Raw genomic sequence first — 25,264 nt, 5'->3', positions numbered from 1 at the left:
GGATTCTTTGCTGTGGTATAAAGGGAGTTTGGTAATTGCTGCTCCTTCATCTCACCAGCCCAACAATGGCTCTCATTTCACTGGCATGTCCTGTGCTTCAAAATAAAAACAAAGCCAGGCACACATTGCAGTTACACACCATTTCAGCAGGTACACCCTTGCCTTTTGTGAAGGAATCAGGAGAGCAGTAGAATTGTGATTTTATATTTTATTTTATTCCAGGCTTTTAACAAAGAACCTCGAGACTGTAGATGCAAAATCCTGTAGACATATTGTAGTGACAATGCCCATGTCCTCCTTTTCAGACACGTACAACGACTCCTGCAGCACAGCCTCAGTAGAGTCAGACACGAAGGAAAGTGAGGTGGCCAAAAGCTTCCCAGCAGAACAGAGGGCTGGCAGCTGAACAGCAGGACCAGCCTTCCTCAGGACCCTGTCCACCTGTCTTGATCTTGGGTGGACACTGGATCAAAGTTGCCTTTCTCACAAGCTCTAAGGTTCACAATTCACTAAAATTTTATCAACATGAACAGATGAGAACTGTGCTGTCCACCTGGCAAGCTGGGAAAAACAAACTTGAAAGGAGCATTAAACATCCAGAAAACATCAAACCTACCTTCAGTATTAGAGGATAAAAATGCTTCTCGCATTGATTATCAAACTGTTTCAGAAGATGTGGCCTAAATTAGGTCGACAGCAGAGCTGAAGAGTCTCTATGCACGCACCTTTTGGCAACTTTGCTTGAGCACCACATCACTGCAGAGGGGCACGTGGTGGTTACGAGTCCTTGCTCCACCCTGGGGTCACCTGGAGGTTTTTCCATTTGCTTGCCTCTGGCTGTGCCTTCCCTGTCCTCCTTAATTCCAGCTGATACATCATCACAAATGTGCCCTTTTTGCTGTCAGCCAACACCAAAAACACCCCGCTTGAGGGTGGCTGTGGGAAGGAGACTTCTGGCTGGGACCATCAGAGGCTCCGCGCCGCGGTGGCCGGGCAGGCCCTGCTGACACAGCGTTCCACACCTGGCACGGGGCCATGGCAGCTCCTGCCTGGGAGGTGCAGGGCTAAGCAGGGAAGTAAAGACGTGTAACAGCTACTGTGACAAAGAACACTCTGAACTCTTTTTACAGTCTAAGTCATTCCTCTGCCCCCTCTACGGTCTCTGGTTGCTGGATCACAACCTTTGCATTTGGTGCCGAGAATTGAGTTGAATGCCATTTACTGTCACATGTTTGAGTAGACTGCATGCTTTCCTTGTGTGCTGGGCTATGAGTAGATACATTTCACCCCCCATTTGGAATATACTTAAGCATTGCAAATAGGCAGTGAGCATTAGATGCTCCAATGAGTGGATAAAGTGTTGTTGTTAAATACTTCTTTCCAGGATGTTTGATGAAAGGACTGTACCAAATCTCTGCCACATAAGGATGTAATGTATAATATAAAGTGATTACAGATGTTATGATTCCTATACAAGCCATTAGCCTATTTAGAGAAGCTGTTAAGGCATGAAGACATTTTGATGGTAATTGGGTCTTATGTCCCACAAAAGCTGCTAGTACTGATAAATACTGCTAGTGAAGATAAATAGCTAAAGTAGCTATTTAAACTAGCTGCTAGTAAAGACAAATATTGACTAAAAGCTGCAAACAGGCAAAGATCAGTCCGGTAAAAATGAGCCCAGAAGAAGCTCAAGAGTGAGTGAGTGGCTTTCACTCTTAGGGATGTTTTGTTTAACCTTCAGACTAGTGGTGCTTTATGTAAATAACAAAGGGCACTAAAAGCACTAGAAATGGAGATGAAGCAAACCAAAACCCACTCTTTACTAACTGAGCCTCTGAGCAAAGCAGTAGGTGTGTGGATCATTTCTGCTCTCACCTTTGCAGGGACTCGAATGTTTTCCTTTTTGTCTCAGTGGAGGCTGGTGTTGCAAGTACCTTAGTGTGGGAGTCAGGATAGCTGTGGAGCAGGCAGATAGGTCTGCTTGACAAAAAGCCTTGGAGCAGGTAAAGGCTTAGTCAGATTTTTATTTTTTTTTTGCTTGTGAAGATTTGTTGCTTGATTATAAGTTGCACAGTGGTGATTGAATCCCATGGCTCTTCTAACCCTCCATATCTAAACTCTGTGATTTTTTACATTTTCTGTTCATGACTAAAGAACCTTTCTGGAAGATTTTTTTTGTTCGATAGAGGTAGGAGCTTGCCTGTTTGTATTGGTCATTTACCTCAAAACTGACATGTAGGCTCTCAGGAACATGAATCCTCTTGGTCTACTGTGGTTATCAGCATCTTGCAGGAAGAATTGATTCCTTTCAGTCCCCTAAGGAAATATGCAGCGACATTTTCTTATAGTGCAATTACTTTATCCTCTCTCTAAAATGAGTTCCTTCTGGTTTCTGTATTACTTTCAGTAATTTTTGCACAGGAACAGTGCTGCTGTCTACCCCTGCCCTAAGCACAGGAGAGGGAAGGGCTAGGGAGCTTTGATTGCACATTAGTGAGAATTGTAAGCTTTTGTGTGTGGGAGAGAGAGAGGGAAGGGTTACCCTGAGTGTATGAAACTGCCAAATTGAAGATTTGTGACATTGCTGATGGATGGAAAGACAAAGGAGCAGCCTTCTGGCTTTGCTGATGAGACAAAATGGAGTTTGATGACTTTTTGAGTTTTTTAAATAGTATGCAGGACAGTCTTTTAATTAGTGTATTTCTGTCAAGCAAAGTGATAATTAAGGGAATGACTTTCCATGTACAGTCTAGAAGATGATTTGGTAAAGTCCAGCAACACTAATGTGTCTGTTAGGGTATGCTTATTCTGTCTGTAGGTCTTTGACACCATCCTATTCAGGTAGATGGACCTAAAAATCATAGCTTTCAAATAAGGATTTCATTTCAGTGTTGTTTGAAGATGCTATAGTGACCATTTAGAAGTCAATTAAAAGTAATGGTTGTGACTAAAACTTGGCTGTAGAAGACACCAGATCCCAGGTAAATCTGTGCTGCAGCAGCCCTTGCTGCTGGCCCTGAGCCTGGGCTGGTCACCCCTGCCCTCCAGCTGAGGGCTTGCCTGGGCTCTCCTCTCTCTGCCCTGCTGCTCTTCTGCGAAACTTCAGAAACTTCACATGCTCAAAACTGCCCTCAGAGGTGCTCACTCAGGTGTGGGTGGGCTGCAGAGACACACGAATCCTGCTTTTAGTAAACCAGGCTAAAATAGAATCAGCCTGATCCTCTCTCTCACCTGGAACCCCACCAGGTGGAGAACCAGACCAGTGCTGCTTGTCTTGAACACAAACAGCTGCAGCCAAACCACATCTGAGCTCTGGCTTTCCTCGCCAGTGACAGCAAAGCTCTGTGTGTGTCCTGTTCTGGTCATGTGTGTGTGATGAGAAGCCATTTTATTATCTATGATTTTCTTAGAGTCTTGATATGTCAAACAGGATTGGGTAAACAGGATTGAGAAAGGCCATGTGCTTCCTCTCCAAAAGTACTCAAAGACTTCAAATATATATATATATGTGATTAGAAATATATAAGAATAATAAGAAAAAAATATCCAAAATGTGTATTTCTTCTTGCAGCTGGACTGAAATAGCTGCTAAGATTTCCTCTCCCCAGCTGAGAATTGGTACAGTTTGTTTTCTTACATGATTTCCATGGTGTTGATAATGATGTATTTGTATATTGTGACTGATGAGAGATAATCAGACAGGGAAAGAGCACAGAATTACCTGTCCTTTTTTCCAGTCAATACAGAATGTATGAATTTATTACAAGAAAAAAGTGTGCAAATGAACTTCCTGTAATTAGGCCATTATGACCTGTGTAGAACCACACTTTGTTTGAAATTTATAAAATTAATAACTAGTACAAAACCCTGTGGTTGATGTCTTTATGTGAAGCAACAAGAAAAATGAGATTTTTTTTTCTATCTGAAATAAATGAATTATCAGCAAAGGCACATTATCAGAGATGAAAAAATTGGCACATTTGTCCAATATAAGCTGAATTTGTCCAACACACGTGTCAAAAGGCAGAATAGGGTTTTTTTCCTTTACCCACCTCCCTTAGTCATGTTTTGAATCACTGGGACTCTTAGGGGAGTGCAAAGGTTCACACAGACAGCTCAGTGGAAGTCGTAGATGACTTTATAATAGTTACTCCTGAGATATCTGCATGCCTTTGGCTACCAGTGTTCATTAGGGAATGCTAATTGGCCCAAATACAAATTGTGGATCATGCAGAAAGGCAAGCAGGTAAAAATTAGAATGTAGAAACACAATGCAAATAGAGCAAGATAAACTGGAGCTGATTTCATGCAGTATCCAGATTTCTGGGGGCAAACTTCACCTCACCTGACTCTTCAAGTCCTTGATGCCACCATGTTCCTGCAGTTGATATTGCTATGAGGGAAAGAAGAATTAGGAGCACACCAGAGGCCAGCGTGGGGGCTGCTTTGTTCCCTGCCCCAAGCAGACCCCTGGCAGATGCCCAGGGCAGGAGTGAGGGATGCTGTCCTGCTGCTCATCCCCTGTGCCCACACAGCTCCTGCCCTGGCCTGGGGAGCTGTGCAGGAGCCCTCTGAGTGTCAGAGGAGCCCTTTGAGTGCCAGAGGAGCCCTCTGAGTGCCAGAGGAGCCCTTTATCTGACAGGGGTGTTTGGATGCAGCACTAACAGTGACCCCCTGTCCATCCACCTTGGCTGAAGCACGCCTGGGAGCAGCACGGGGCCAGACAGCAAAGGATGGTCTCCATGGGGCAAGAGCCCATCTGGGGCTCTGCTCAGCCCTGTCTTACTTTCAGCAGGTGCTCTGTGGAGATGGTTACACATCTCCCTTCTGTGCTTTAACAAAAAATATGGAGTTTGGCCTTAAATAGAGTATTTTCTAAAGAACACAGGGGAGGCACTGATTTACAGGCTGTAACCTGTGCGGGGGCACTGGGCACCAGTTTCTCAGACATGAGGGAGATGCACGAAGCTTTCCCTGGCCTTGCAGAGCCCCAGCTCTCCTCCCAGTCAGCCCAGCAGTCATTTCTCTTTTCACTTTCTTTCCTAACCATCATTTATTTCCTTCTGCGTGAGTTTACAGGCGAGAGGCATCGCTCTGCCCCTCTCTCCACCTCCTTCCCAGCCATGTGACTGAGCACTCCGTGCACCGAGTGAAACTTTTCAGAGTTAGGAAAGCTCGGGCTCCCGGGGGAAGCAGCGCCGCTCAGGAGAGCCCGCAGCCGTGCTGGCCATGGGGAGGAGCGCCCGGCAGCTCATCTCGCTGACCCTCGCCTGTGGTGAGTAACAGCATCATTTCTACCTGAAAAACGGGACATTATGTCACTTTGGTTTCCCTGCAGTCAGGACAGCACCCAACAGACTCAAAGCTGTGGATGGTTTTGTTGCTAACACTAAGGGGGCTTTCAGTAAAGTCGCACTGCTAAGAAATCACCATACCTGCTGTTCTTTGCAGCTGGTATGCCCTCAGTTTGATACACTTAGAGTATCAAACTCTGTGGTGGGATACACTTCATTTTTGATGTTTTCTTCTCTATTTTCCCTTGAACTCTTGGGGTGGCATAAACTCTGTGTGAAGGAGTCAGTTCAAAGCCTTGTTAGAAGCAGACTTTTTTGGCTTTGCTTTTCATAATTAAAAATAATTTCCAGATCTGCAGATCTAACTGAAAATCCTGAGTGAGACAAGCAGGAAAGAAAAAACTAAGGAAGCAGTGCTCGAGTCATTAATTTATCTGCATTGCGAGATGCAGAGCAGGATTAGGAAAGCAGGAGTGAGGCAGGGGCTTGGAGAAGATAGGCTGTGGGGCTTCTCTCAGTGACAAACCCATCAGAGTCACCATCTGATCCTTAATGCTGCTCTGTGAAAATCTGGGGATACACACAAAGGACATCTTCCAGTCACTGCTCAACACCTGCAGGAGCACCGAATTTGACTGGTGAAGAGGACAAAATGTGATTTAATCTGTGGAATGGCCAAGGGTTTGAGGTTGCTGTTGGGTGTGTTTTGCCATCGGCACATGGGGATCACACAAAGAAAACCCTGTCCCCCTCCCAGTCCATGAGCAAGGAAAGTGCCCAGGGACTTAACCACAAGCAGTTCCTGCTGTATCTCTCTGCTTTCCCATGCCTGCTTCATAGCCAAAGTCTGCTGAAATAGCCCCAAAACATAGAGATGAAAGGGAGAGCAAGATCAGACTGGGTAGCAACACTAATAATTCAGTGGTCAGCAATCACTTTTTAACAGAAAGTACTTGTTTCCTCTGTTCTTTACCTGATTTTGATCTTTCCTTTAATAATTTGTTGTGATGTTTTATTAATGTCACAAAGTCAAGTCTTTCTCTCAGACAGGGAATGAAATATAATTAGTGCAGAAGAAAACTGCTGGGCCACTGAACAGATGAGTGTGGTTAGATGAAAAGGGGAAAAAAATCCTCAGTAGGAGTTTCTATCACACACCCCAGCACAGGCTGAGAAATGGCACAGCCAGGCCATGGCACGGAGCACTCAGCTTCCCACCATAACACCTGGGAGCAGAGCAGTGATGATCCTGGTGACCAAAACTTGTCCCCAAGCATGAAAAAGGGATCTCCAGGCCCAGACTGGGAACAGTGATTTTTGAGAACTGTGCTGGTCCATTTCTGGGAGTTTTGCTCTGGAGCATTGCAAGGAGGCTGTCAGGGCTCTCACACAGCCCTCAGCATCTGTTACACACAATTTGGGTGCTGAAGTGGTACAAGGGGGCTGCAGCTGCTTGCACCCCAGGGCACTTGCAGCCCTCAAGCAAAATGTTGCTTGTATAAAGTTTTGCGTTGGCTTTATAGGAGGAAAAAAAAAAAAGGAAACTACTGGGGGTGTGCAGTGTTGCTACTCCTCATGTTTCTGTGGCCTGTTCTGCTGGCAGAGCCACAAAAGGCTGTGCTGGGGGGTTTGTACTCACAGCTGCTTTCTGAGTGGTGCCAGGTTCCCAGAGAGGAACATGGCCATGCTAAGGAGACAGAGAAGCTTCCCATCCTCAGCTGGAGGGCAGGTCAGGGACCCCATGGGCCCACCTGCCCCTTCACACAGCAGGGCCACCAAACACAGCCAGTGCCCATGGGTGCAGCTGGAGAGGGATCCCTGCCCATCCCTGGGAGCTGATGTGGCCAAATGCCTTTTGGGAAGACCAAGCAGTGTGGCCATCATGCATTGGCAGAAGCCCCAAAATGCTTGGAGGAACAGTCTGGTAGTCACCCAGTGAGCAAGAGCCACAGGTTCCAAAGACATTTCTGGCTTTATCCCTCAGGTCACCCAGTCCAGCTGAGTAATGAAAAATACTTGGGTTGAAATGACCTTTTGAGGAGTTTTATTTAAAAGCTGTGGGTGGCATTCTAATATCACTTCAATAATATTTCTTGCTACATTTGTGTTACCTGGTCAGTAATCAAAACCAATCTGTGAAGTGAAAATGAAGACCTACAGACAATTTAGGACTCGTGTAAATTTAAATATGGATTGTTTCACAGTTTTAGAGGGGAAGAACGAGTGAAAACTGCAACTTCTTCTTTCTTGTTTTTATCATGCTGATGCACTTGGATGCAGCTACCCATAACTGGTGCATGGTAACTGCTCTGGCTTTCCCCTGGCCCCACAGAAGGAGATCAGTCATCTGATTAACAGCTCTGCATCAGCTGTGGCAAAGCATAGGGAAAAGAGAGAAAATTAACTAAAGTATCATATGGATTATGCATTTTTAGGTTCATTTTGAGAAAAACCACAATATTTTTGAGGTTTTTCAACTGTCTCAAGTTGCATTTTGATGGTAACGCCTAAAGTGGCAGTCAGGTGTGTTCTGTACAGCTCAGAGTGAAACCCAGGCAATTTTAGGAGTATGGAGTATTTACATCTGCATTTCTGCTCTTCTCCAGCATAGCCATTTTTAAGAGAAAATTGTGCTAAGGGTTAAGATCTGTGCATCTGCTCTTTTTCTTTTATTTTTATCTTGAATTTGATTCAAAACTCAGTAAGTTTTATTATTCTTACTCAGTTTATATGTATCTGAAAATTGTTAGATTTTGTGAATTCAGCTATTATTGAAGATCTCTGTTCTTGATGAGTGGCAATAAATAAATGAATAAATGGAAGAACTTGTGAGATTTCAGCCATTTTCACTCTAAATGTGCCTCTGGCATTAATCTATCCTAAAATTCTAATCTCAGCAGCCTGCCTGCCATCAACTTTGACAGTGATTCATGGGAAATTTCTTTGAAAGAACCAGTGTGCAGTGAATGTACAGTGTACATGCCTCAGACATGTTGAGGCATTCTCTGTGGAGCTGTACTGCTGGGAATATGAGCTGTCTTGGACTTTAGGGTCCCTTCTGTCTCCAAACTGGAGAATTTATCTCTGTCTTCCCACTAATTTACACAGTAAAGAATTTAACTACCTATCCCTTCATATACATCAAAGAATTTGCATACATCAGTGATTTATTCCTTTAACTTGACCATGTCTTTCCAGAGTCTTGTTGCACACTCACAAAGACTTAAGCAGAAGAGTTGGGACATTCAAATATTCTACGATGTACTTTCCCACTTCTTGTTCCCTTCTGTATTTACATTTAGCAGCCAGATTTTTTTTTTTCACTTCTGCAAGGGACATATTTTTGTAAATGTTATTAGGTAGAAGCATAATTTTGGTGCTGAAACTATTTCCTGATGTGGTCCAAAATACTCCTGGATGCTGCACCCTGAATTTTTCTTCTCATTCTGAAAACCCATCACTTAGAGGGATGGCCTTTCTTTGGGTTCTTCCAGGAGGAAGAACTCCAGGGTTCAAGCTGACACGGCTACAACAAAATTAATACCATGAATTTCCCTGTTCCCAGACTTGTGAATCACTGTAAGACCATGGCACTGCCTCACTTCCTTCCCCTACATGGACACATCCCCATTCCCTACACTTTGTTGGTAAGAAACCAACACCCACTTCATCTTCCTTAGACCTCAACAATTTGTTTCCAGCAAATCCTGCTGAACTACTGCCTGCAGGGAATTCTTGTGCTTCCTGGGGATTGTGCAAGGTCTGGTTCCTCAGTGTGTGGAGAGCTGGGAGCCAGTGTGCTCCCCTGGAAGGGGAGTGCTCAGAAGTGTGAAACTTGGGGAGTGGTGCCTAGCTGTGGATAGTCCTACAGGGTGTCTGCCTTCACTCTCCTATCATGACTGGAGCCAAATGAAGAGTGAAATTGTATCACCCATTTGATAACAAAGTGCAGGTATGTTGTGGTTATCAACATAAAAGTGAAATGTAAATGTTTCTAGACTACTGACTTTAGTTTCTTTGCAGCATTTTCTTCCTGCTTTGCTGAAGTGGCCTTGGGGGTCGAACTGTCTCCAGAAACCACATCCTTCCATCAAATGGCTGCTTCTGCTCAGCCACTTTCCCTTTATCATTCTTCACCCCATCAAAGCACCGCAGTTCATTTTACCAGCATGGGCTCTCTTCAAACAACACCCATGGGCCACAGAACAGCTGAGCAGACACCGGAGCAGCTGCAGGCCACATCAGCTGCAGGCCAGCACACGGCAGCCCGGGCAGGAGCAGGCACCACAGCCCCTGCAGACAGCCCCAGCCCCGGCCAGGCCACGAGCCCGGCCATGCCCTCGCTTACAGCCGCGGTCCAGAACACAACCACTCCTCCTGTGTCCTCCACCAGCCATGGCAAGGGACCACGTGTGACCACAGGAGCTGCAGCAGTGGCCACCAACACCTCCCTGAAGCAGGACACAGGCAGTACCCAGGGGGCAGGTGCCACCAGCGCCTCGGCGGGGCCCAGCACGCGGTCACGGAGACAAACAACAGCCACTGGAGCTCCAACAGCCACGGCCCTGACCAACACCACAGGCACCCACGCAGGGACACAAACAGCCCCCACATCCCCTGCCAGCACAGTGAGACCCCCTCCCACCCCGCAGCCCTCTGCCATCCCCACAGGCACCTACACCGTTTCTGACGGCAACGGGACCTGCGTCAAAGCCGTCATGGGTCTGCAGCTGTTGGGCCGAAACACACCACAGGTGAGGTGGAAGCTGAGCTTTGTAGTGACTTCATCCATTAGCTGGAGTTCATTCTTCCTCTTTCCGAGCCATTTTCAGAATTAGCTTCTATGACAAAATAAGTGGACTGTTGCCAGTCTAAGGCCCCTCATGTGCCACAGCATCCCTGCTGGCCTATGTGATGATGATGCCAAGGGGATGTAAAGGTGCTTTCTTCAGTGATATTTGTGTGGGAGCAATGCTGGGGCAGGGGATCAGCCTGCAGGGTGATTTGTGCTTCCCACAATGGGAGGTTAGTTAAAATCTGAACTGACTTCAGGTAAGAGCTTGACATTGTGAGTTGCAAGGAAAGCAGCAATTGCCGGTTCACAGACTGGGATTTAGAGGTGGGCTGTCCTGATGCTGATGTATGGACGTTTTAGGATTGTGGGAACTGCCAGGTCCTGAAGAACTGCTCCTCTCTCCTAGAAGTGAACCACTGAGAATGATTCAGCAAAAGATGCCATACAACCTTACATGGCAATTGTGTGCCTCAGGATTAAGGTTTTGTTGCCTCCATTAATACACCATATGGAGTCACATCCTCAGGCCCTGGAGTTCTTATGCCATCCCTGTTACAAATACAAATACTCATGTTTTATGTCTGAATATTTCTAACATAGGAAGTGACTAATGTTGGTAAAGGCAATTTTCATCCCTTGTCCTGGCAGAAGCCAGGAAGGGAGCAGGATTCCCAACCTCACCAGACCAGAGTGAGATGTTGATAATAACATAAGGTACTCCCTCTTTGTAAATTACCACTCGTACTCACCTGACTCTGCCTGAATCATATCAGTTCACTGAATGAACAGAAACCAAATATTTTCTGCCAGCTTAATGCAATGGGACAGCTCAGTGATGTGTCAGACAACCACCAGTGCTAGTTAATAAGTGGGGAACAACCCTGGCAGGTAGAAGTTAGGCTGCCACCAGCACTAGCCTGTTCATTCAGCCATGCAGAGCGTGTCTGGGGGCATAAAAAGGGCAAATCTCTGCATGTTTTGAAGTTATTAAATCTCTGCGTGTTTGCTTCCATTCATCAGCAGTCCTGCAATGTCTCTTTTCTCTGCAGGAGCAGATGGAATATGTGACTGTTAACCCAAATGCGACAAAGATATCTGGGAGCTGTGGGATGGTGCAGTCTGAGCTGAACTTAACTTTTAGTGGAGGATTTGTAAACATCACCTTTGTAAAGGTAACTGTTGCATTTACAGGGAAGGAATCTTTGGGACTGGAAAGCAAGAGCAAAGCAAAGCTGTCTTTGATCCAGCTTGAGCTGTGGGAAAAGCATTTTATCTATCTCTGTGCTTGTTTTCCATCTGAATATAAGGCATGGTTTCTCCTGTTCTTCCCAAAGGGCTAGAACCACAGAACCATGGTTTAATTAATTTAGATTGGAAAATACCTCTGGAGGCTGTCTGGTGCAATGTCATGCTCGCAGTACAACTGACTTCATGTTAAATCAGGTCTGTCTGAACTTTCCATTTGGAAGGGAAGGGTAAGCACAGTACTCTGCCATCCTCTGACAGAAAGTGCCAGAGAGCAGTGTTAAAGCTGCCCCTCAAGCAGCACAAAATCCAGGAATCACCAAGCAAAATCTGAGTCTCTTTTTTACATAGGTAAAAGTCTCATGGGAGGGGAGGTCAGATCTGCTGTTTGCACTGGAGTGGTGCAGAGAGAAAGGGTTTGGGACTGGAGTGTGTGTGCAGGAACAAGGTGTGCTGGGAGCTTTGACTCTCACTGTCAAGTTGCTCTCAGCCATTTGCATCTCATAAAAACCACCTGGGGTTGTCAAATTCAAAGGACAGCCTGTGCAGATTTAAGTGCCTGGGAACCATGACACATCCACAGCTGAAGGAGTCTAATTTCATCTAATTTCTGAGTGGAAAATTCCTAACAAGTGAACTGCAACAGCAAAATTGTAGATAAGTGGCCTTAAAATGCACCAAACCAGGGAGACCTATGAACACACACAGAAACTTGGGCAAGATGAGAGATCCTGCTTACACAGTGGGAAACTGAGCTTTGGTTTTGACATTGTGTCTATTAATTCCATGTTCCCCACTGGGGCCACATCACATGTAGGTGTGGCTTTAACAAAAGCTACCAAGAGTGCTGCAGCTTTTACAAGCACAGGAGAAAATCCCTGAGTGCAGCCATCCTCTTGCTAAATCACATTTTGGGAGGCAGCACTATTTACCTGAAAGCTGTAAGGGCTGGGTGATGATGCCAGCAGAGGTAAAACAGAACTAACACTATACTGTATACTACTCTATAACACTAACTGTGTATAAAGTCATTAATGGACAGGGAGGAATGGGCAGGAACACAGCACAGGCTGGATCCCATCAAGCTCTGACAGGTGTAATGAACATCAAGGCCATGTCCTGGAGCTCCAGCTGAGAGCTGCATCTGGCCATCACTGCTGATCTGTGTCCTTCAATTAATCAAGCTAAATATCAGCCTTGCTGCCTGATTCCAAGCTCAAATTAGAGACAATTAAGAAAAGTACAAATGGTTAATCAGTCATTTTCATAGAAAGTCCTAGAGAGAACAGCAGATTATACCACACGTTTCATTAATTCTTGAACAGAAAAAAATATTTTGATTAGCACTCATCTTTATTTTAGCTTATGGCTAAAAGTTTTCTAAGAGCTACAGAGGAAAATTAAGGTAAAAATTTAAGGAGCTCTTTCAAAACAATGGATCAATTCAGACTCTGAGTGTTTGCTTTAAATGTGTGCTTCCTGCAACAAGAGGAGCATTTTTGGTGTTACAAGAATCCTTAGGGAAAGGCTGGGGATTCAAGTACCCACGAAAGCCCCCAGGTTGCAGCAGTGCTAAGGAGAGTGATGTGAACCTTTAGGAGGTGCTTGACCTGCCTTGCCCTGAAAAAGGTGGTTTTTGGCACAGCATTAGACAGTGCACCCTCCACTTAAAGATAAGCCTCAAGAGCGTAGCAGGGCTCAGCTTGGACTGCTTTGAAATTCAAGTTAATAAGAAAACAGTTTGCTGCTGGCTTTTTGTGTTTGGTCCCCACAGCCTCTCAGTGCTGTGAAGCAGGAGTGCTCCAGCAGTGGCACTTGTGGCTGTCCCTGTGGGAGAGGAGCTGGCTGGAGCCCCGGGGCTGGGGTGGCAGAGGAGAGGGGCTGGTTCAGTGCTCGCCACTCCAGCGGCCTCTGCAAAGGGCTTGGAAAAAGGAAGTTGTGTAACCAACCCACAAGATGTGAAGTAGGAGCAGGTGTTTTCCCCAAGCAAAGTTTTTAACCGTGGCCAAACAGAACAAAGCACTGCCACCCAAAAATGGTCGTATTTATGTCTTTAAGTTGGAATGATGCTGAGAACCTCTTCTCTGGTGCATTTCTTCAATTTTCCCACTCCATCCTACAGGTGCACAGGAGACATTCATGCCATTTACCCACCAGCTGCACTCATGAATTAATGTGTCCACAGCAGGAATTTAGCAGGGCTGCTGCATGAGGCATCACATCTTACTCCAGCACTGCTACCAGGGAGAAGCTGCCAGGTCTGGCTCTCACCCTGTGGCACTCCAGGGGAGAGCAGTGTCCAGGCTGCACCAGGGCTTTAGGGCACATGTGGGCAGGACACCTGGCTGGAAATTTTGGTCTGTGCTGTTGTGCCAGGTGCTTTCCATGTCAGCAATCTTCCTACTATTGGTTATCACAAGTATCTGATGAGTGCCCACCTTGAGCAATTTGTGTAAAATCACACCTGCATGGCCCAGGTTCATTGAACTGAACAGGACTGGTGATGCAGCTGGGATTCGGAAAAGAAAAACACATCCAAGAGAGTTGGTTCTTGGGTCTCAAAGGTGATGCTTTACAAAGTGTTCCTTTGGGAAATTATTTATGACCATTTTGCTGAGGTAAGCTGTGTTTCTTTCCCCTGCAAGTATGAGCATGTATTATGAATAAAGATATTATCTTCTTTTGCAGCAAGCTTCAAGTTACTCTGTGACTAAAATTGAGAGCAGAATACAGTTCTCTTCTGAAGGTCAGTGATTTTACCCTGTCTTAATTTAATATCAAACTGTTCTGGGTGTGGGATAGGCATTCTGATCTTTAAAACACTGGATTTTGCAAATATGTGTTTTATCAAGCTTTCAGTGTGTCATTCACCTAAATCTTATGGCATAAAAATGGAAGAGAAGGGGCCTGACTGCAATTACATCACTATTACTGCGTTTTCTTTTTGATCTCAAAAGCTTTCCCTGCCCCACTCTTTCAGAACGGAGATTACTTCAAACCTTGCCTGCTCCTGTGAGAATTCTAACCTCCTCCTGCAGACTCAATTTGTTAAAATGTGATTTGAAGAAGCATCTGAAATTTTAGCCACTTTTTCAGACCTAAGCTCAGCTGAGTTGCCCATTGATAATTAAAGCACTCATTTAAAGTGTAAGAAGAAGAAGTGATAGGTTATGGAGAAAGTGTCCACGCTTTAGTCACCTCTGGGACCATTTTACCTCGGGATGTTGGTTCCAATGGAGTCAGTGTGGATTCTCATCTGTCTCTCTCTGGCCTCCAGGTATGCTTTACTATGCAGCCCTAAATGAGAAGCTGTTCACAACAAAGCTGGGGAATTCCTTTAAGTGTGCCAGCAGGCAAACCTTCCCCTTGGAGAAGAACTTCCAGATCCTCTTTGTTCACATGCAGCTGCAGGCGTTTGACATTGTGGGTGACCAGTTTGGAAAAGGTGAGTAGAAGGATACTCTTCCACCCTTCCCAGATCTACAGCACTGATGGATGTGATCTGCTAAATTATACCCATACACATCCCACTGCTGTTTTCTCAACTTCTCCTGATTCATTTCCAACATAGTGCTAATACCTATGAAGGATGGAAAAATATCTTTTCCCCCCTGCATTCAATACCTTCTGTTTCACCTTCTCATTAAAACTGTTCAGCTCTAGAGACACAATTTTCTGCTTCATGAATTTTCTCCCTGAACAAGCAGAGGTGTGTTCACCACCAGTGCACTGCCCAAACCCCAAAGTTCATTTCCAAGTCACTGTTCTCAATATAGCCAGATTTTAGCTATTCTGAAAGGCTCCTGATACATTGTCCCACAGCTGCAGCAGCAAAACTGTCAGTTGATAAAGGATAATTGTGAATGCAGGATGATCTTTTCAGAGCAGCTGTGTCTAGACATGATGAAATGTGCTCCTGAGGAGGGGCACAACTGGCCCACTCCCAGCTTCAGAATGAAACATGATGCTCATGTCTTCAGTTTGTCTTTTCTTGGAGAAGTGCTACAAAGAGGCAATCAGGTATCACAGTAAAAGACAAAGACCAGATAGGGGGACTCAGTGGGACCTTGTGGTCTCTTTCAAGTTGTCCATTTTCTCATTTCTGTGGTGTCCTCTCAGGGATTTCCATACAAGAACTCAGGTGCACAGAGGGGCTGAGCAGCTCTCCAGCCCTTCAGATTCAGCAATAAGATATTTTCTATTCTGCCACTTGTTTTTCTGCATGCTTACAAAATACTGCCCCTGTATTCTTTTTAATTGAGATCTGTCTTTAGACTCAATTTGGCTCTCTGACCAATTCTTCTTTTGTTAGGTCACCATTTTTGTTACCTTTTTCCATTCTAAAAGGAATATGATGGGAAACAACATTTGGGACTTTTTAAAGACATGGTCCTTCTCCACACTGAGAATCCCATCTATGCTCTCATTCTCTGTAAATTTTTTTCATGGGATAACAATGAGCTGGAAGAACCCATGAGATCCCATCTGGTCCCTGCATTCCCATTCAAATATGTACAATGAATGATATTACTTATGGGATTAGGTACAGTCTCACTTCTAGGAGAGACTCAGCTGGAAGGATGCCCTCTGTTTCTCCCTCTCACTCCAAGTCAGACTAATCTCTGCTAGTCAATACCACATACAAATTTAAATTAGTTTTAATCAGAGAGCTGAGAAAGCAGCTCCCACCTCTGAAATAATTCCCCTGTGGCTATAAAACAGTCATGAAACTGTTGTGTATTGGCTGCGTGTGCAGATTCTGAAAGAGAAAATCCCCAGTGAAGGAATGACTAAACATCAGCAGCCTTCTCCCCTCGGGTGTCTCACGACTGATAGTTTCACTTCTGTTGCTCCTGATTTGCTTATCTTTAAATGGAGAAGAAAAAGAAAACATTAATGGTCACTGGTTTCAAGTTCCTTACAGTTTTGTACAGATTAGAGCAGTGTTGTATCAATAGCTTGATCTGAGTCTAGAAATCTCAAACAGAAATTGTATCAGAAACAATTTATAGAGTTCATTCCTTCATTCCCAATGTTTCATCAAAGCAAAATGGCCAATTCAAACGTCTCTGGCTTTTACAACACTTAGATGCAAATACTTTTCAGCTCATTTAACAGCAGGTTACATTAACCAGACAGAGCTTTTAAAAGGCAACCTCTAATAGAATGCTCATGCCGCTGGCTTTGTGGCACTGCATCACCATCTGGATTAGAGCAAAAGAGGATGAGACTTTGGGAAGAACTATGTGGAGGCTCTGGAGCTGTGATGTGATGTCATGGACTCCACATGTTCCCTGGGCTCATTGCCCACTGACAGTATAAAATTCCCATGGGGGAAAAGCCCAAGCCAAGCTACAACCTGTGCCAGCACAGTCATGGAATAGAAGTCCAGGTTTTTATCTCCAAGCACTATCAAATCCTTCCTCAGAACAGTCCCAGGGCGTGAGGGGACACAGGGTGTCAGATCTCCCTCATATCCTGCTATAAACTGGATTTGCTGCTGAACTGGGATGTGTGGGGTTTAGCTGTGGGGTTTAGCTGACCACGCTGCCCTGCTTAGAGAACAGTTTGCTCTGCAGTTGCCACTCACAGCAGCATGACAGAGGTCTGTCTTTCCCTGGAGCAGGAAGAAGATCATTCCTGTAGATCCGACTGGAGATGCAGGTCTGATCCAATTCTGGGATAACACATTAGTGGTCATTCCCAGACATTGCCTTCACTCCCAGGACTACACTTTTATTTTGAATTTGAGGCTGATCCTGCCATTGTAACTGGGTAAATTTTCCATTTCTGTCGGTGGCCCACATGGTGCAGTCTCTCCATAGGAAAGCTGCCAATTTACTTCAGTCTAGAAGTTCACTTTAAAGTAATAAGATCATCAGAGGATGATTTGAATATTCATTTGGGTAGGAACTGGCTGAGGGAGCCAGAATTTGCCCTCTCTGTAGCTAAGAGGTATGTTTGGAGTGATATCTTTGGATGGTCCTTCAAAGATATGATTTGTGTCTGATATCATCATATGTACAACAGAACTGCAAAGGTACTGCTAAAGCAACTCCCTGGACTATGTCCAAGGCTTCTGCCTTTCTAATCTCTGAGTGTTCTGAGTTAGCCACCATTATCTACAAATACTCTGAATTAAACAGAGAGAAAATTAGAATTTGATTTTTCTTAGAAAATAACTGACTTAGCAGGAATCCCCACTGTACTTGTGATGTGCTGGACTATGGGCTTCTGTCCCTGGCCTGATCCTTTTCACTGGGAAGAGACAATCAGATGTCACACAGGAGCAGTTTTTGACCTTGCAGGATGTCCTGCTCTTCATTTTCAGGCTGGCACTTTGTATTGTGGTGCTCCCCATCTGGTTTTGGGAAGAAAGCCCCTGCTGTGTGTGTGCTGAGTGGTGAAACAATTCCTGCAGATGTGAGGGAGAAGAGTCACTCTCCAGGGAAGCACAGAGCTACAGCAGAAGGGGCAAGGATGGTTTTCTTGAGATAAGGCTCATCACAGATAGAAGTGTAGTAACTATAGCTCAGGAAAAAGAAAGGAAAAAAATAAAAAGAAAGCAAGGTTTTGAGAACTTCTGACTTGTATTTGCCATCTTTACTGGAATAGAGATGTACAGTTTAGGAGTATGGTGTTCTGCTGTAACATTCTCTGATCTCCTTTTCCTTTCAGAAGAAGAATGTTTTCTTGATAGAAACGGCAGAGTAGCTCCCATTGCAGTGTGCCTGTGTATCCTGGGATTGTTTGTCATTGTGTTTGCCACCTTCCTGATCTCCAGGAGGAAGCCACAGAGAGGATATGAACGCATCTGAGGTGTCCCTATGCTTCCAAGTGTGTGCAGCAAGCAGAGAAGTCACAGGAGTTTTTGCTTCTGCCTGGCAATCTCTCTGCCCTGAAGCCACATTTTTAAGTGAGATGACACTGTGTGTTTACAGCTAATGAATGTTTCTGGAAGGAGTTCTTCTAAGGTGGGAAGGAGAGAACTCACACCTTTTGCTTTAGGCTATTCTTAGCATCTAATTTAGATGTAGTCCAAAATGAGGAGCCTAAATTCTCTCTGTTGTCAACAAGGGACGTCATTCAGATCACTTAAGCCAGATTCCTAAAAATAGCTTAAAGCAAGCAGTATCACTATCTCCCAGAAAATGCATCAGGTTTGTTAATGATGGTGTTCAGATTTATCAAAAGATGTAAGCCTGACCTTCGGGTGAATAAACCTGAGGGCCACAGCTACAGACAACCCTGCTAAGTGAGAGCTCACTGAAAGCTTTTTCAGAACATGGTGTGTGCCAAAATCTCAGGGGAATTGTCAGTGTGACTCCACTCACAAGCAAGTTCTCACCAGTCCTACACACAGTTACAGTTCCTAAGCTCCTGGGGCTCTCCCACTAAGCCCTTTGCAAAGACAGGGTGGTAATTGTGACTCTTACCCTGGAGCTCAGTGTGTTCCTGGTCTTGTGAGAGCTCAGGAATCCCCCATGTGCTGTTCAGACATGGACTTGTCACAGTGACCACACTGAGCCCAAGAAATGTCCTCTGCTGGGGCAACAGGGTGGTCTTTTAATCCAGGAATATGCCACATTCACTGGAAATGCCTGGGATTAAGTGACCACCACTGGGGCACCTAAATGAGGTCCCTGAGAAATGGAAATCCACTGATGCTGTATGGTCCAGGTTTCAGTGGGAAATAAAAGCTTGCACAGGCCTTGGACAAATCTGCCCAAAAGTGAATATTCTCCAGGGTGCTCACAGCTGAGCAGCTGGATTTTCATATGGAAATAATTTGGAGTTTCTTTAAAGCACAGTGATACACTCTGTAGTCTATTTCCTGCTGAACCAATGATGAAGGCATGAGAATAGTAATTGCTTTTGAGATTTAAGTCTAGCTCGTGTTCTTTGTTGTAACAAGGAAAAGTTCCTTGTCACAAAAGATGTACATGTGCAGAAATGTGCACATACACACACATACACATGTGCACATGCCACACAATCTTCTCACTGAAGCAAATTACATCAAGATGATAAGAAATTATGTACAAAAACATTTGCAAAAGAGAAGATAATATTCAATAAGAACACACTTCCTCCAAGGAGTTAGGCTAATGGCTTAAATTTTACTAATAAAAGCTTGGCCTGGAAAAGGACTGTGGAATGGCTCTCATTAAACAAAAGAAAGACTGAAGTCATAGGCAAAAATGCCTTAACAGTTTAATCTGTATCTAAACAAAAAGGAAATGCTGGGAGTTAATTTAATTTCTATGAATAATGGCCCAAATCCTGCGCAGTTATTAATGGTGATGAAACTTCACTGGATTTTCACTGGATAAAATTGATGGTTATGTCATGTCAGGTATTCCCTTAAGTATTTTAAAAATAGTTTTGATATTTTACTAGTATTTCACTAGTAAAGTGCAAGTTTACTTATTTAAAGTAAACTTCATTGCAAGTTTACTTATTTAAATGAAGAAAGAAAAGAAATTCTTCTATGCTATGAATTAATTAGAGATGTTGGTCTGTGTGAAGCAGGAAACATGGCCATACTGCTCTATAATCAGTATAATATGTAGCTGTGGAAGTAATTAACATTCTCTAGAAATGTTCCCTTTGAGTCTGAATGAACCAATAAATAAGAAAGATAAAGACAATTTTGAAGCACTTTTACACTTGGAGAAACATCAGAACCAGCTGTGAGCTCAGGAACAGCTGAATACATTTATAAGGTAAAGTAGCACAAGAAAAAGGACACCAAACCTTTAAGCCTTGAATACAGACACCATGTTTTGGACTATATTCAGTTGAATACTCAAATTAAAATGTAAGTATTTTAATTATTCTCTTGCAAAAGGGCTCCAGCACTGTTCATAATGCTTAGTGAGCTTTATTGAGCTCATTTTCCCTTCCTCCTTTCCCCCTTAGCAGACAAGCAGCCACTGGACTCAGACCTTGGGCCTAATAAGATCCCTCTAATTCTCAGGGTTACTTAATACTATGAATCTGTTGCTTAGAAAGCAGATTTTTATACTCAATTAAAGCATTCACCTTTTTTTAAAAAATGAGATGTCTGGGAGGAAAGGTAAATGGATGAAGACCTTCCATTTGAAAATGAGCATGTTCCTGCAGTAGGGATGTCACTGTCCCAGTCTGCTACATGTGGCCATTTTAACAAAAGCTGCCAAAAAAACTCAGCATGTGGTCTGGCTCTAAGCTGTTCTGCCCAGGCATCAGACATCTTCCCCTTGTCAAAGCTGAGTCCCATTTCACGTGTTCTTTGGGTTGCTGGATTGTGTGATCTGTGTTACTTCTACTGACATGGTTATAGCATTTGCTTGTTCTGTTCTGAAAATTTGCTTTATGTTAATATTCAATCTTTTAAAAAAGTCTGATATCAGCATGAGGACAGAAAAGAGTTACTAATGACTGCTAATTCTGTGGTTAATATTGTGACAATATCGTTAATATTGGCCTTTTTACTAGTGATGCACAAATAATGTTTTTCCCCATAGGTTTTTTTTTTTCCTACAGTGAAATACATGTTGGTATTGAACAATATTTGGATTCAGAATTACCTTATTTGTTCTTCTGCTTTTTCTTGCTGTTTTTTGTTTTCTTGCTAATTTTTTTTTTATGAAGCTGCATTCTGCCATTTGTACATGAGTGATACTCTGGGCTTGCTCTAACTGGCACCAGTGAAGTGCACGTGGTGCAAACCAATGAAATGATTGGATGCTCCCAGGAAATGCTGCCAACATGCAGCAAAATTAATCCAATGGAGTTAGTGCTTTACAGCAGTAGAGTATCCATTGGAGAAATCCTTACTGCATCAGGACACCCCAGCCTTGAAGTGCAACCTTCCTCTCAGCTGTGGCCCAGCCTGCATCCCATCACCTCCATCCCTGATCCCAAACACAACCACCCCGCAGCAGGGATGTGTCAGCATAGCAGGGGGCGTTGCCTCTCCAGATTTAATGCTGAATTAGAATCAGACAGCCCAGCTGCTGCCTGAGCTGCCATGTGCAGCTCTAAAAGCTGATGCCCATGTTTATTTTCTGCCAGAATATAGGAATATATTTAGCTGGCACTTTATCTAATGGAGTGGCTTTGAGGTCTCCCTCCTACTGGGAAGACTCTGTAGGGTAACTCCTTTTGGTGTTGCCAGACTTGCTCTTTTAAATATCTTGTCTGAGGAAGTATTTTGAGCAAAAAGTCCCCAAAAGAACATCATACAAAAGAGGATATTTGATAAACTGCTTGCATGCTAGGTGGGCCGTAATGGCCATAGCATGGAGCAGCAGGGCAGTTTCGTCTGCTGTGAGAGGAGACAGGGCTGCAGCTGGGTCCCAGAGTGACTCAGCAACCCCAGCTCACTGCTTCCCCCAGCTGCAGGCTCAGCCCAGCCCAGCCCTGAGCCAGGAGGTGCTGATCAGGGTGATGTGATGCACTGATGATGTGATGCACCCACCAGGGAAGCAAGGCTTACCTTCTGTGCAAGCGTGTGCTGGTGTGGGGCCATCACAGGGACTGGGAGGTGAGCACATCCCCACATCCTGGTGGCTCCCTGGTGCTCTGCTGCAGCTCCCATGCCAGATCACCCCCTGTGGTCTCTGCACACCCAAGACAAAATGAGGGTATCCCAGAAACACAATGATGTCACAGACAAGTCACTGAGGAGTTTAAAAAGCTGGGTTTAATATCTTTCAGTCCTTTCTGTTCTCTGATGGACACGCACAAATTAAGAAACAGCTGTTAATTCAGTTGAAAGAGGAAGGGAGATTAGATTGGCATCTTGAGGATAGCTTGGCTGATCACTTCTAGCTTGCTATAATGTATGGCTGCTAAAAATAACTTGCTATGAGAAGTAAGATATGCTCTTTATTTTTCTATTATTGGTGTTTCCATAATAAAGGCTGTATTTAATCATTACAGTGTGCAATGGTTTTATCTCTGAAATGACTGAGTCTCACATGTCGTGCTCTTCATGAAGCAGAGGTTGTTAGATCGATTGCAGGAAAGCAGAAGACATGGTAAAGATGGGGGAGAAGAAACAATCTCTCTGCTGCCAGCAGCTGATTGAGGAACTTGGCTGTTGGAGAGGTGCCAGTGAGGGTGGCAGTGAGGCTGTAACTTCCCTCAGGGATAAAATACCAGAAATATGCTTCACTTCATTTCTGGTGTCAGTGCACATCCCTAGATGATGGATAATTTAATGTCACAAGGTGAAAACTTTGCAAGCCCCTTGATTTGTCCTTCAGAAGAAAAGCAGGGCTGCCTGGAGAGCAGGGGCAGTTTGCTCTGCCCTTTGGCACTTGCTTGGCCTGGTACAATGTTAAATTTGGTCCCAGGCTTGCACCTATTTAGTGGCAAGATTCTTACTTCTTGTTTTAGAAGCAGGCTGGTAAAAACATCTGTGTGAAGTAGGCTCTCAAAGGCTGCTGGTGTTTCAAAATTCTTTCTTGACAAGGTTTAGTGGCAGATGGAGGAAAAGTCAACTATTTTACTTAAAGGCAAAAAATCCCCATCTATGAGTCACACCCTGGACTGTCCCAGAGGCACAAAGGTTTGGAATTCATTGAAGAAACTTTTGCATTAGAATATTTAGGAGAAAAAAGGAGGTGTATTTTTTAAGCATCAATTTGAGCAAAATAACAAGTGTGAGAAGAGAAAGATTTCTCTTTTTTAACCCTTTGTGACTAAGGTGACAAGCCTTGGGCACTACACTTTTTTCCTCACGTCCAGGGCTGTGGCCATTGAATGCCAACCTGGCAGGGGAATGTGGGTCTGAAGTTTATCTGCCACAGCAACATAACACTGCTGGGCTTTCACCAGCATCTGGGCTTTCCCAGCCAGCCACAAAATGTCACAAAACATGTTTCTCTTTTTCTGTGAGTCTTATTGCCTATGGAACTGGTAGATCTCAAGTATTTTACTAAATTATAAACTAACCAACTCAGATTATTACTTAGCTCTTTGTTCACAATTTTAGACAGGAGCAACATGCAAAACCAAAATAAATGGCTGTTGGGAAAAAGGAAGGCGTTCAATATGAGTCAGGATATCTGTGTTTATTAGAGACACAGATCTTGGTTTAGAACCTCAGTTTTACTGAGGCTTTCCTATATCACAAAAATGTTTGAAGATTATGAATCATGAGTCCAGCCAATGTTTAACCTCATTTTACCAAGGAATGGCTTTTTTGTCATCAGGTCAAGGAAAATGAATTCATATTTCACATTACATTTTTCACAACCTGCTCATGGAAAATTTTTTTATGAGCAAACTACTCAAACTATTAATCAAAGCATATTTCAAAATATGCCCAGCTTCCACAATAAAATTAAAAAAAAATGTTGCCAACCCAACCTATCCACTATATTGGTAGGTTCATCTGAGTGCTTCTGACTATGGATGTGCACATCAAACATATTACTGGTGTCACTGAGGAAATTATTATTTCTGCATTTAAGCTTTATTGCACTGTTCTTTCAAACATCTGTGTGTATAGTCTGGTGATCCCGCTTGGCTTTGCAAGCCCTAAAAACCCTGTTGGCAGGATGCCTCCACCAAGAGCAGATTTGCAATGTAAATGAGTTTGCCCCTTCCATTAGTACTACTGCTAAAAGCCTCCTCTGCCACCTCTGATTTAAGTACTGTAAAATATCTGCAGCTCTTCCCAACGTCCAGCAGTTAAACTACATAAAATGCTGCCATCTTGTGTTTAGAGACAAATTAAACACAACCTTTTAAAAATCTGGATTACGAAAGGCAAAAGTAAGATCTACACTGTCAGCATCTTATGTTGAAGAAGACTGGAGTGAATGGACTATGGAAAAGGGGAAGCTTCACTTAATAATTTAGTTTTTAAAATCTCATCCTTAGAGCAAGTGCTGATCTGTCTTGCAGTCAGGTCCAAGGGATGATTTCCCCAAGCCGATCCGGTGTGTGTTTAACCTTCTTGAACCTTCCAGTCACTGGTGAGAGGGGTCACCGTGGCAAAGTCAAAATAGCAGGAGAGGAGCAAGCAGAGACTGCCTGCATACTGAGGATGCTCTACATGTAAGAAGCTGTTAATGCCTCAGAGTATGGAGAACGCTTAAGACATGAAACACTGCCACTATTGCAATTGATAGCTTGTGTATTCCCGTTGTGAAAAAGCACAACAGCTTTGCTTTTTGTAAACAGCAACTGGAAATACGTTGACTGTGCTGAGGCTGTGCAGGTTTTGCAAGGCTCTGCACTGGGGTGGGCTGGGCCTTAAACAGATGGATTTGGGAAAGAAATCCTTCCCTGTGAGGTTGGTGCGGCCCTGGCACAGGCTGCCTACAGCAGCTGTGGATGCTCCATCCCTGGAAGTATCCAAGGCAGGTTGGATGGGGTTGGCAGCAACCTGGGCTGCAGGAAGATGTCCCTCCTCAAGGGAGCGTAATGTAATGCGATGAGCTTCAAGCTCCCTTCCAACCCAAATCTTCTGTGCCTTTGTGACTTGCAGAGCTCCAAAGCCTGAGGGAGCGGAATGGATCCTGACGGCTTTCTGATCCCCCGCTCCGTGACCTCCTCTGCTGCCAGGAGGTTTTGATGCCCGATCTGGGGATGTTGTGTTATCCGAGGATGCCCTTCCCAACAACCCTCACCTTTGCGTGTCGCTATCCTATTACAACCCCGGACATCATTCCTGAAGGAGCACGCCCAGCTGAGTCCGTGCACCCACAGGGCCAACAACCCTTCAGCGACACGCACCGTTTCACATCTAAATGAAATTTATTCCCTCTGCCCTCTCAGCGCCATTCCTCGGTGCCACACAACCCCGCCCCCGACAGCCATTTCCGCGGCTCTCCCCGCGCGGGCCCCGGCCGTGCCGGGCTCTCCTCCCCGTGACGCGCTCCCTCCGCCCGCTCCCTCCCTCCCTCCCTCCCTCCCTCCCTCCCTC

At 44.5% G+C, this 25,264-nt stretch overlaps 2 protein-coding genes and 1 long non-coding RNA gene across 11 annotated transcripts in view; 2 read left to right on the top strand and 1 right to left on the bottom strand.

Annotated features, from left to right (window-relative positions):
- The window catches only part of MCF2L2 (MCF.2 cell line derived transforming sequence-like 2), a 144,576-nt gene extending 140,708 nt beyond the window's left edge, over window positions 1-3,868 (top strand). For all 8 annotated transcript variants that reach the window (XM_064385397.1, XM_064385396.1, XM_064385399.1 and 5 more), the window contains one exon: window positions 306-3,868. In XM_064385397.1, coding sequence (XP_064241467.1) covers window positions 306-406 — 101 coding nt within the window. In that variant the 3' untranslated portion in view covers window positions 407-3,868. The remainder of the gene's footprint in view (window positions 1-305) is intronic.
- LOC135278710 (uncharacterized) lies at window positions 2,024-9,327 on the bottom strand. Its single transcript, XR_010346152.1, has 2 exons — window positions 5,439-9,327; window positions 2,024-5,301 (listed from the first exon to the last, which is right to left on the bottom strand). It is a non-coding gene; the product is annotated as an uncharacterized LOC135278710 (long non-coding RNA).
- LAMP3 (lysosomal associated membrane protein 3) lies at window positions 4,706-22,261 on the top strand. 2 transcript variants are annotated; one of them, XM_064385404.1, is made up of 6 exons: window positions 4,706-5,278; window positions 9,321-10,051; window positions 11,148-11,264; window positions 14,026-14,083; window positions 14,615-14,782; window positions 18,016-22,261. In XM_064385404.1, the coding sequence occupies exons 1-6, from the start codon at window positions 5,233-5,235 to the stop codon at window positions 18,153-18,155; spliced, it is 1,260 nt and encodes a 419-aa protein (XP_064241474.1). In that variant the 5' UTR covers window positions 4,706-5,232; the 3' UTR covers window positions 18,156-22,261. The 2 variants fall into 2 exon arrangements, with proteins under 2 accessions (XP_064241474.1, XP_064241473.1); XM_064385403.1 differs by having other exon boundaries at window positions 4,707-5,278; window positions 11,142-11,264.
- Window positions 22,262-25,264: the final 3,003 nt, after the last annotated feature.

Source organism: Passer domesticus, chromosome 11 (assembly GCF_036417665.1).
Source record: "Passer domesticus isolate bPasDom1 chromosome 11, bPasDom1.hap1, whole genome shotgun sequence".
Lineage (NCBI taxonomy): Eukaryota > Metazoa > Chordata > Aves > Passeriformes > Passeridae > Passer > Passer domesticus.
The sequence above is the reverse complement of the archived record's forward strand: the minus strand, read 5'-3'. Positions and strand labels throughout refer to the sequence as shown.

Coding starts and splice junctions, on each gene's coding strand:
- LAMP3 (XM_064385403.1), top strand. CDS start 5,233: ATGGGGAGGAGCGCCCGGCAGCTCATCTCGCTGACCCTCGCCTGTG. Junction 11,265..14,025: donor TAAACATCACCTTTGTAAAG/GTAACTGTTGCA, acceptor CTTCTTTTGCAG/CAAGCTTCAAGTTACTCTGT. Junction 14,783..18,015: donor GGGTGACCAGTTTGGAAAAG/GTGAGTAGAAGG, acceptor TTTTCCTTTCAG/AAGAAGAATGTTTTCTTGAT.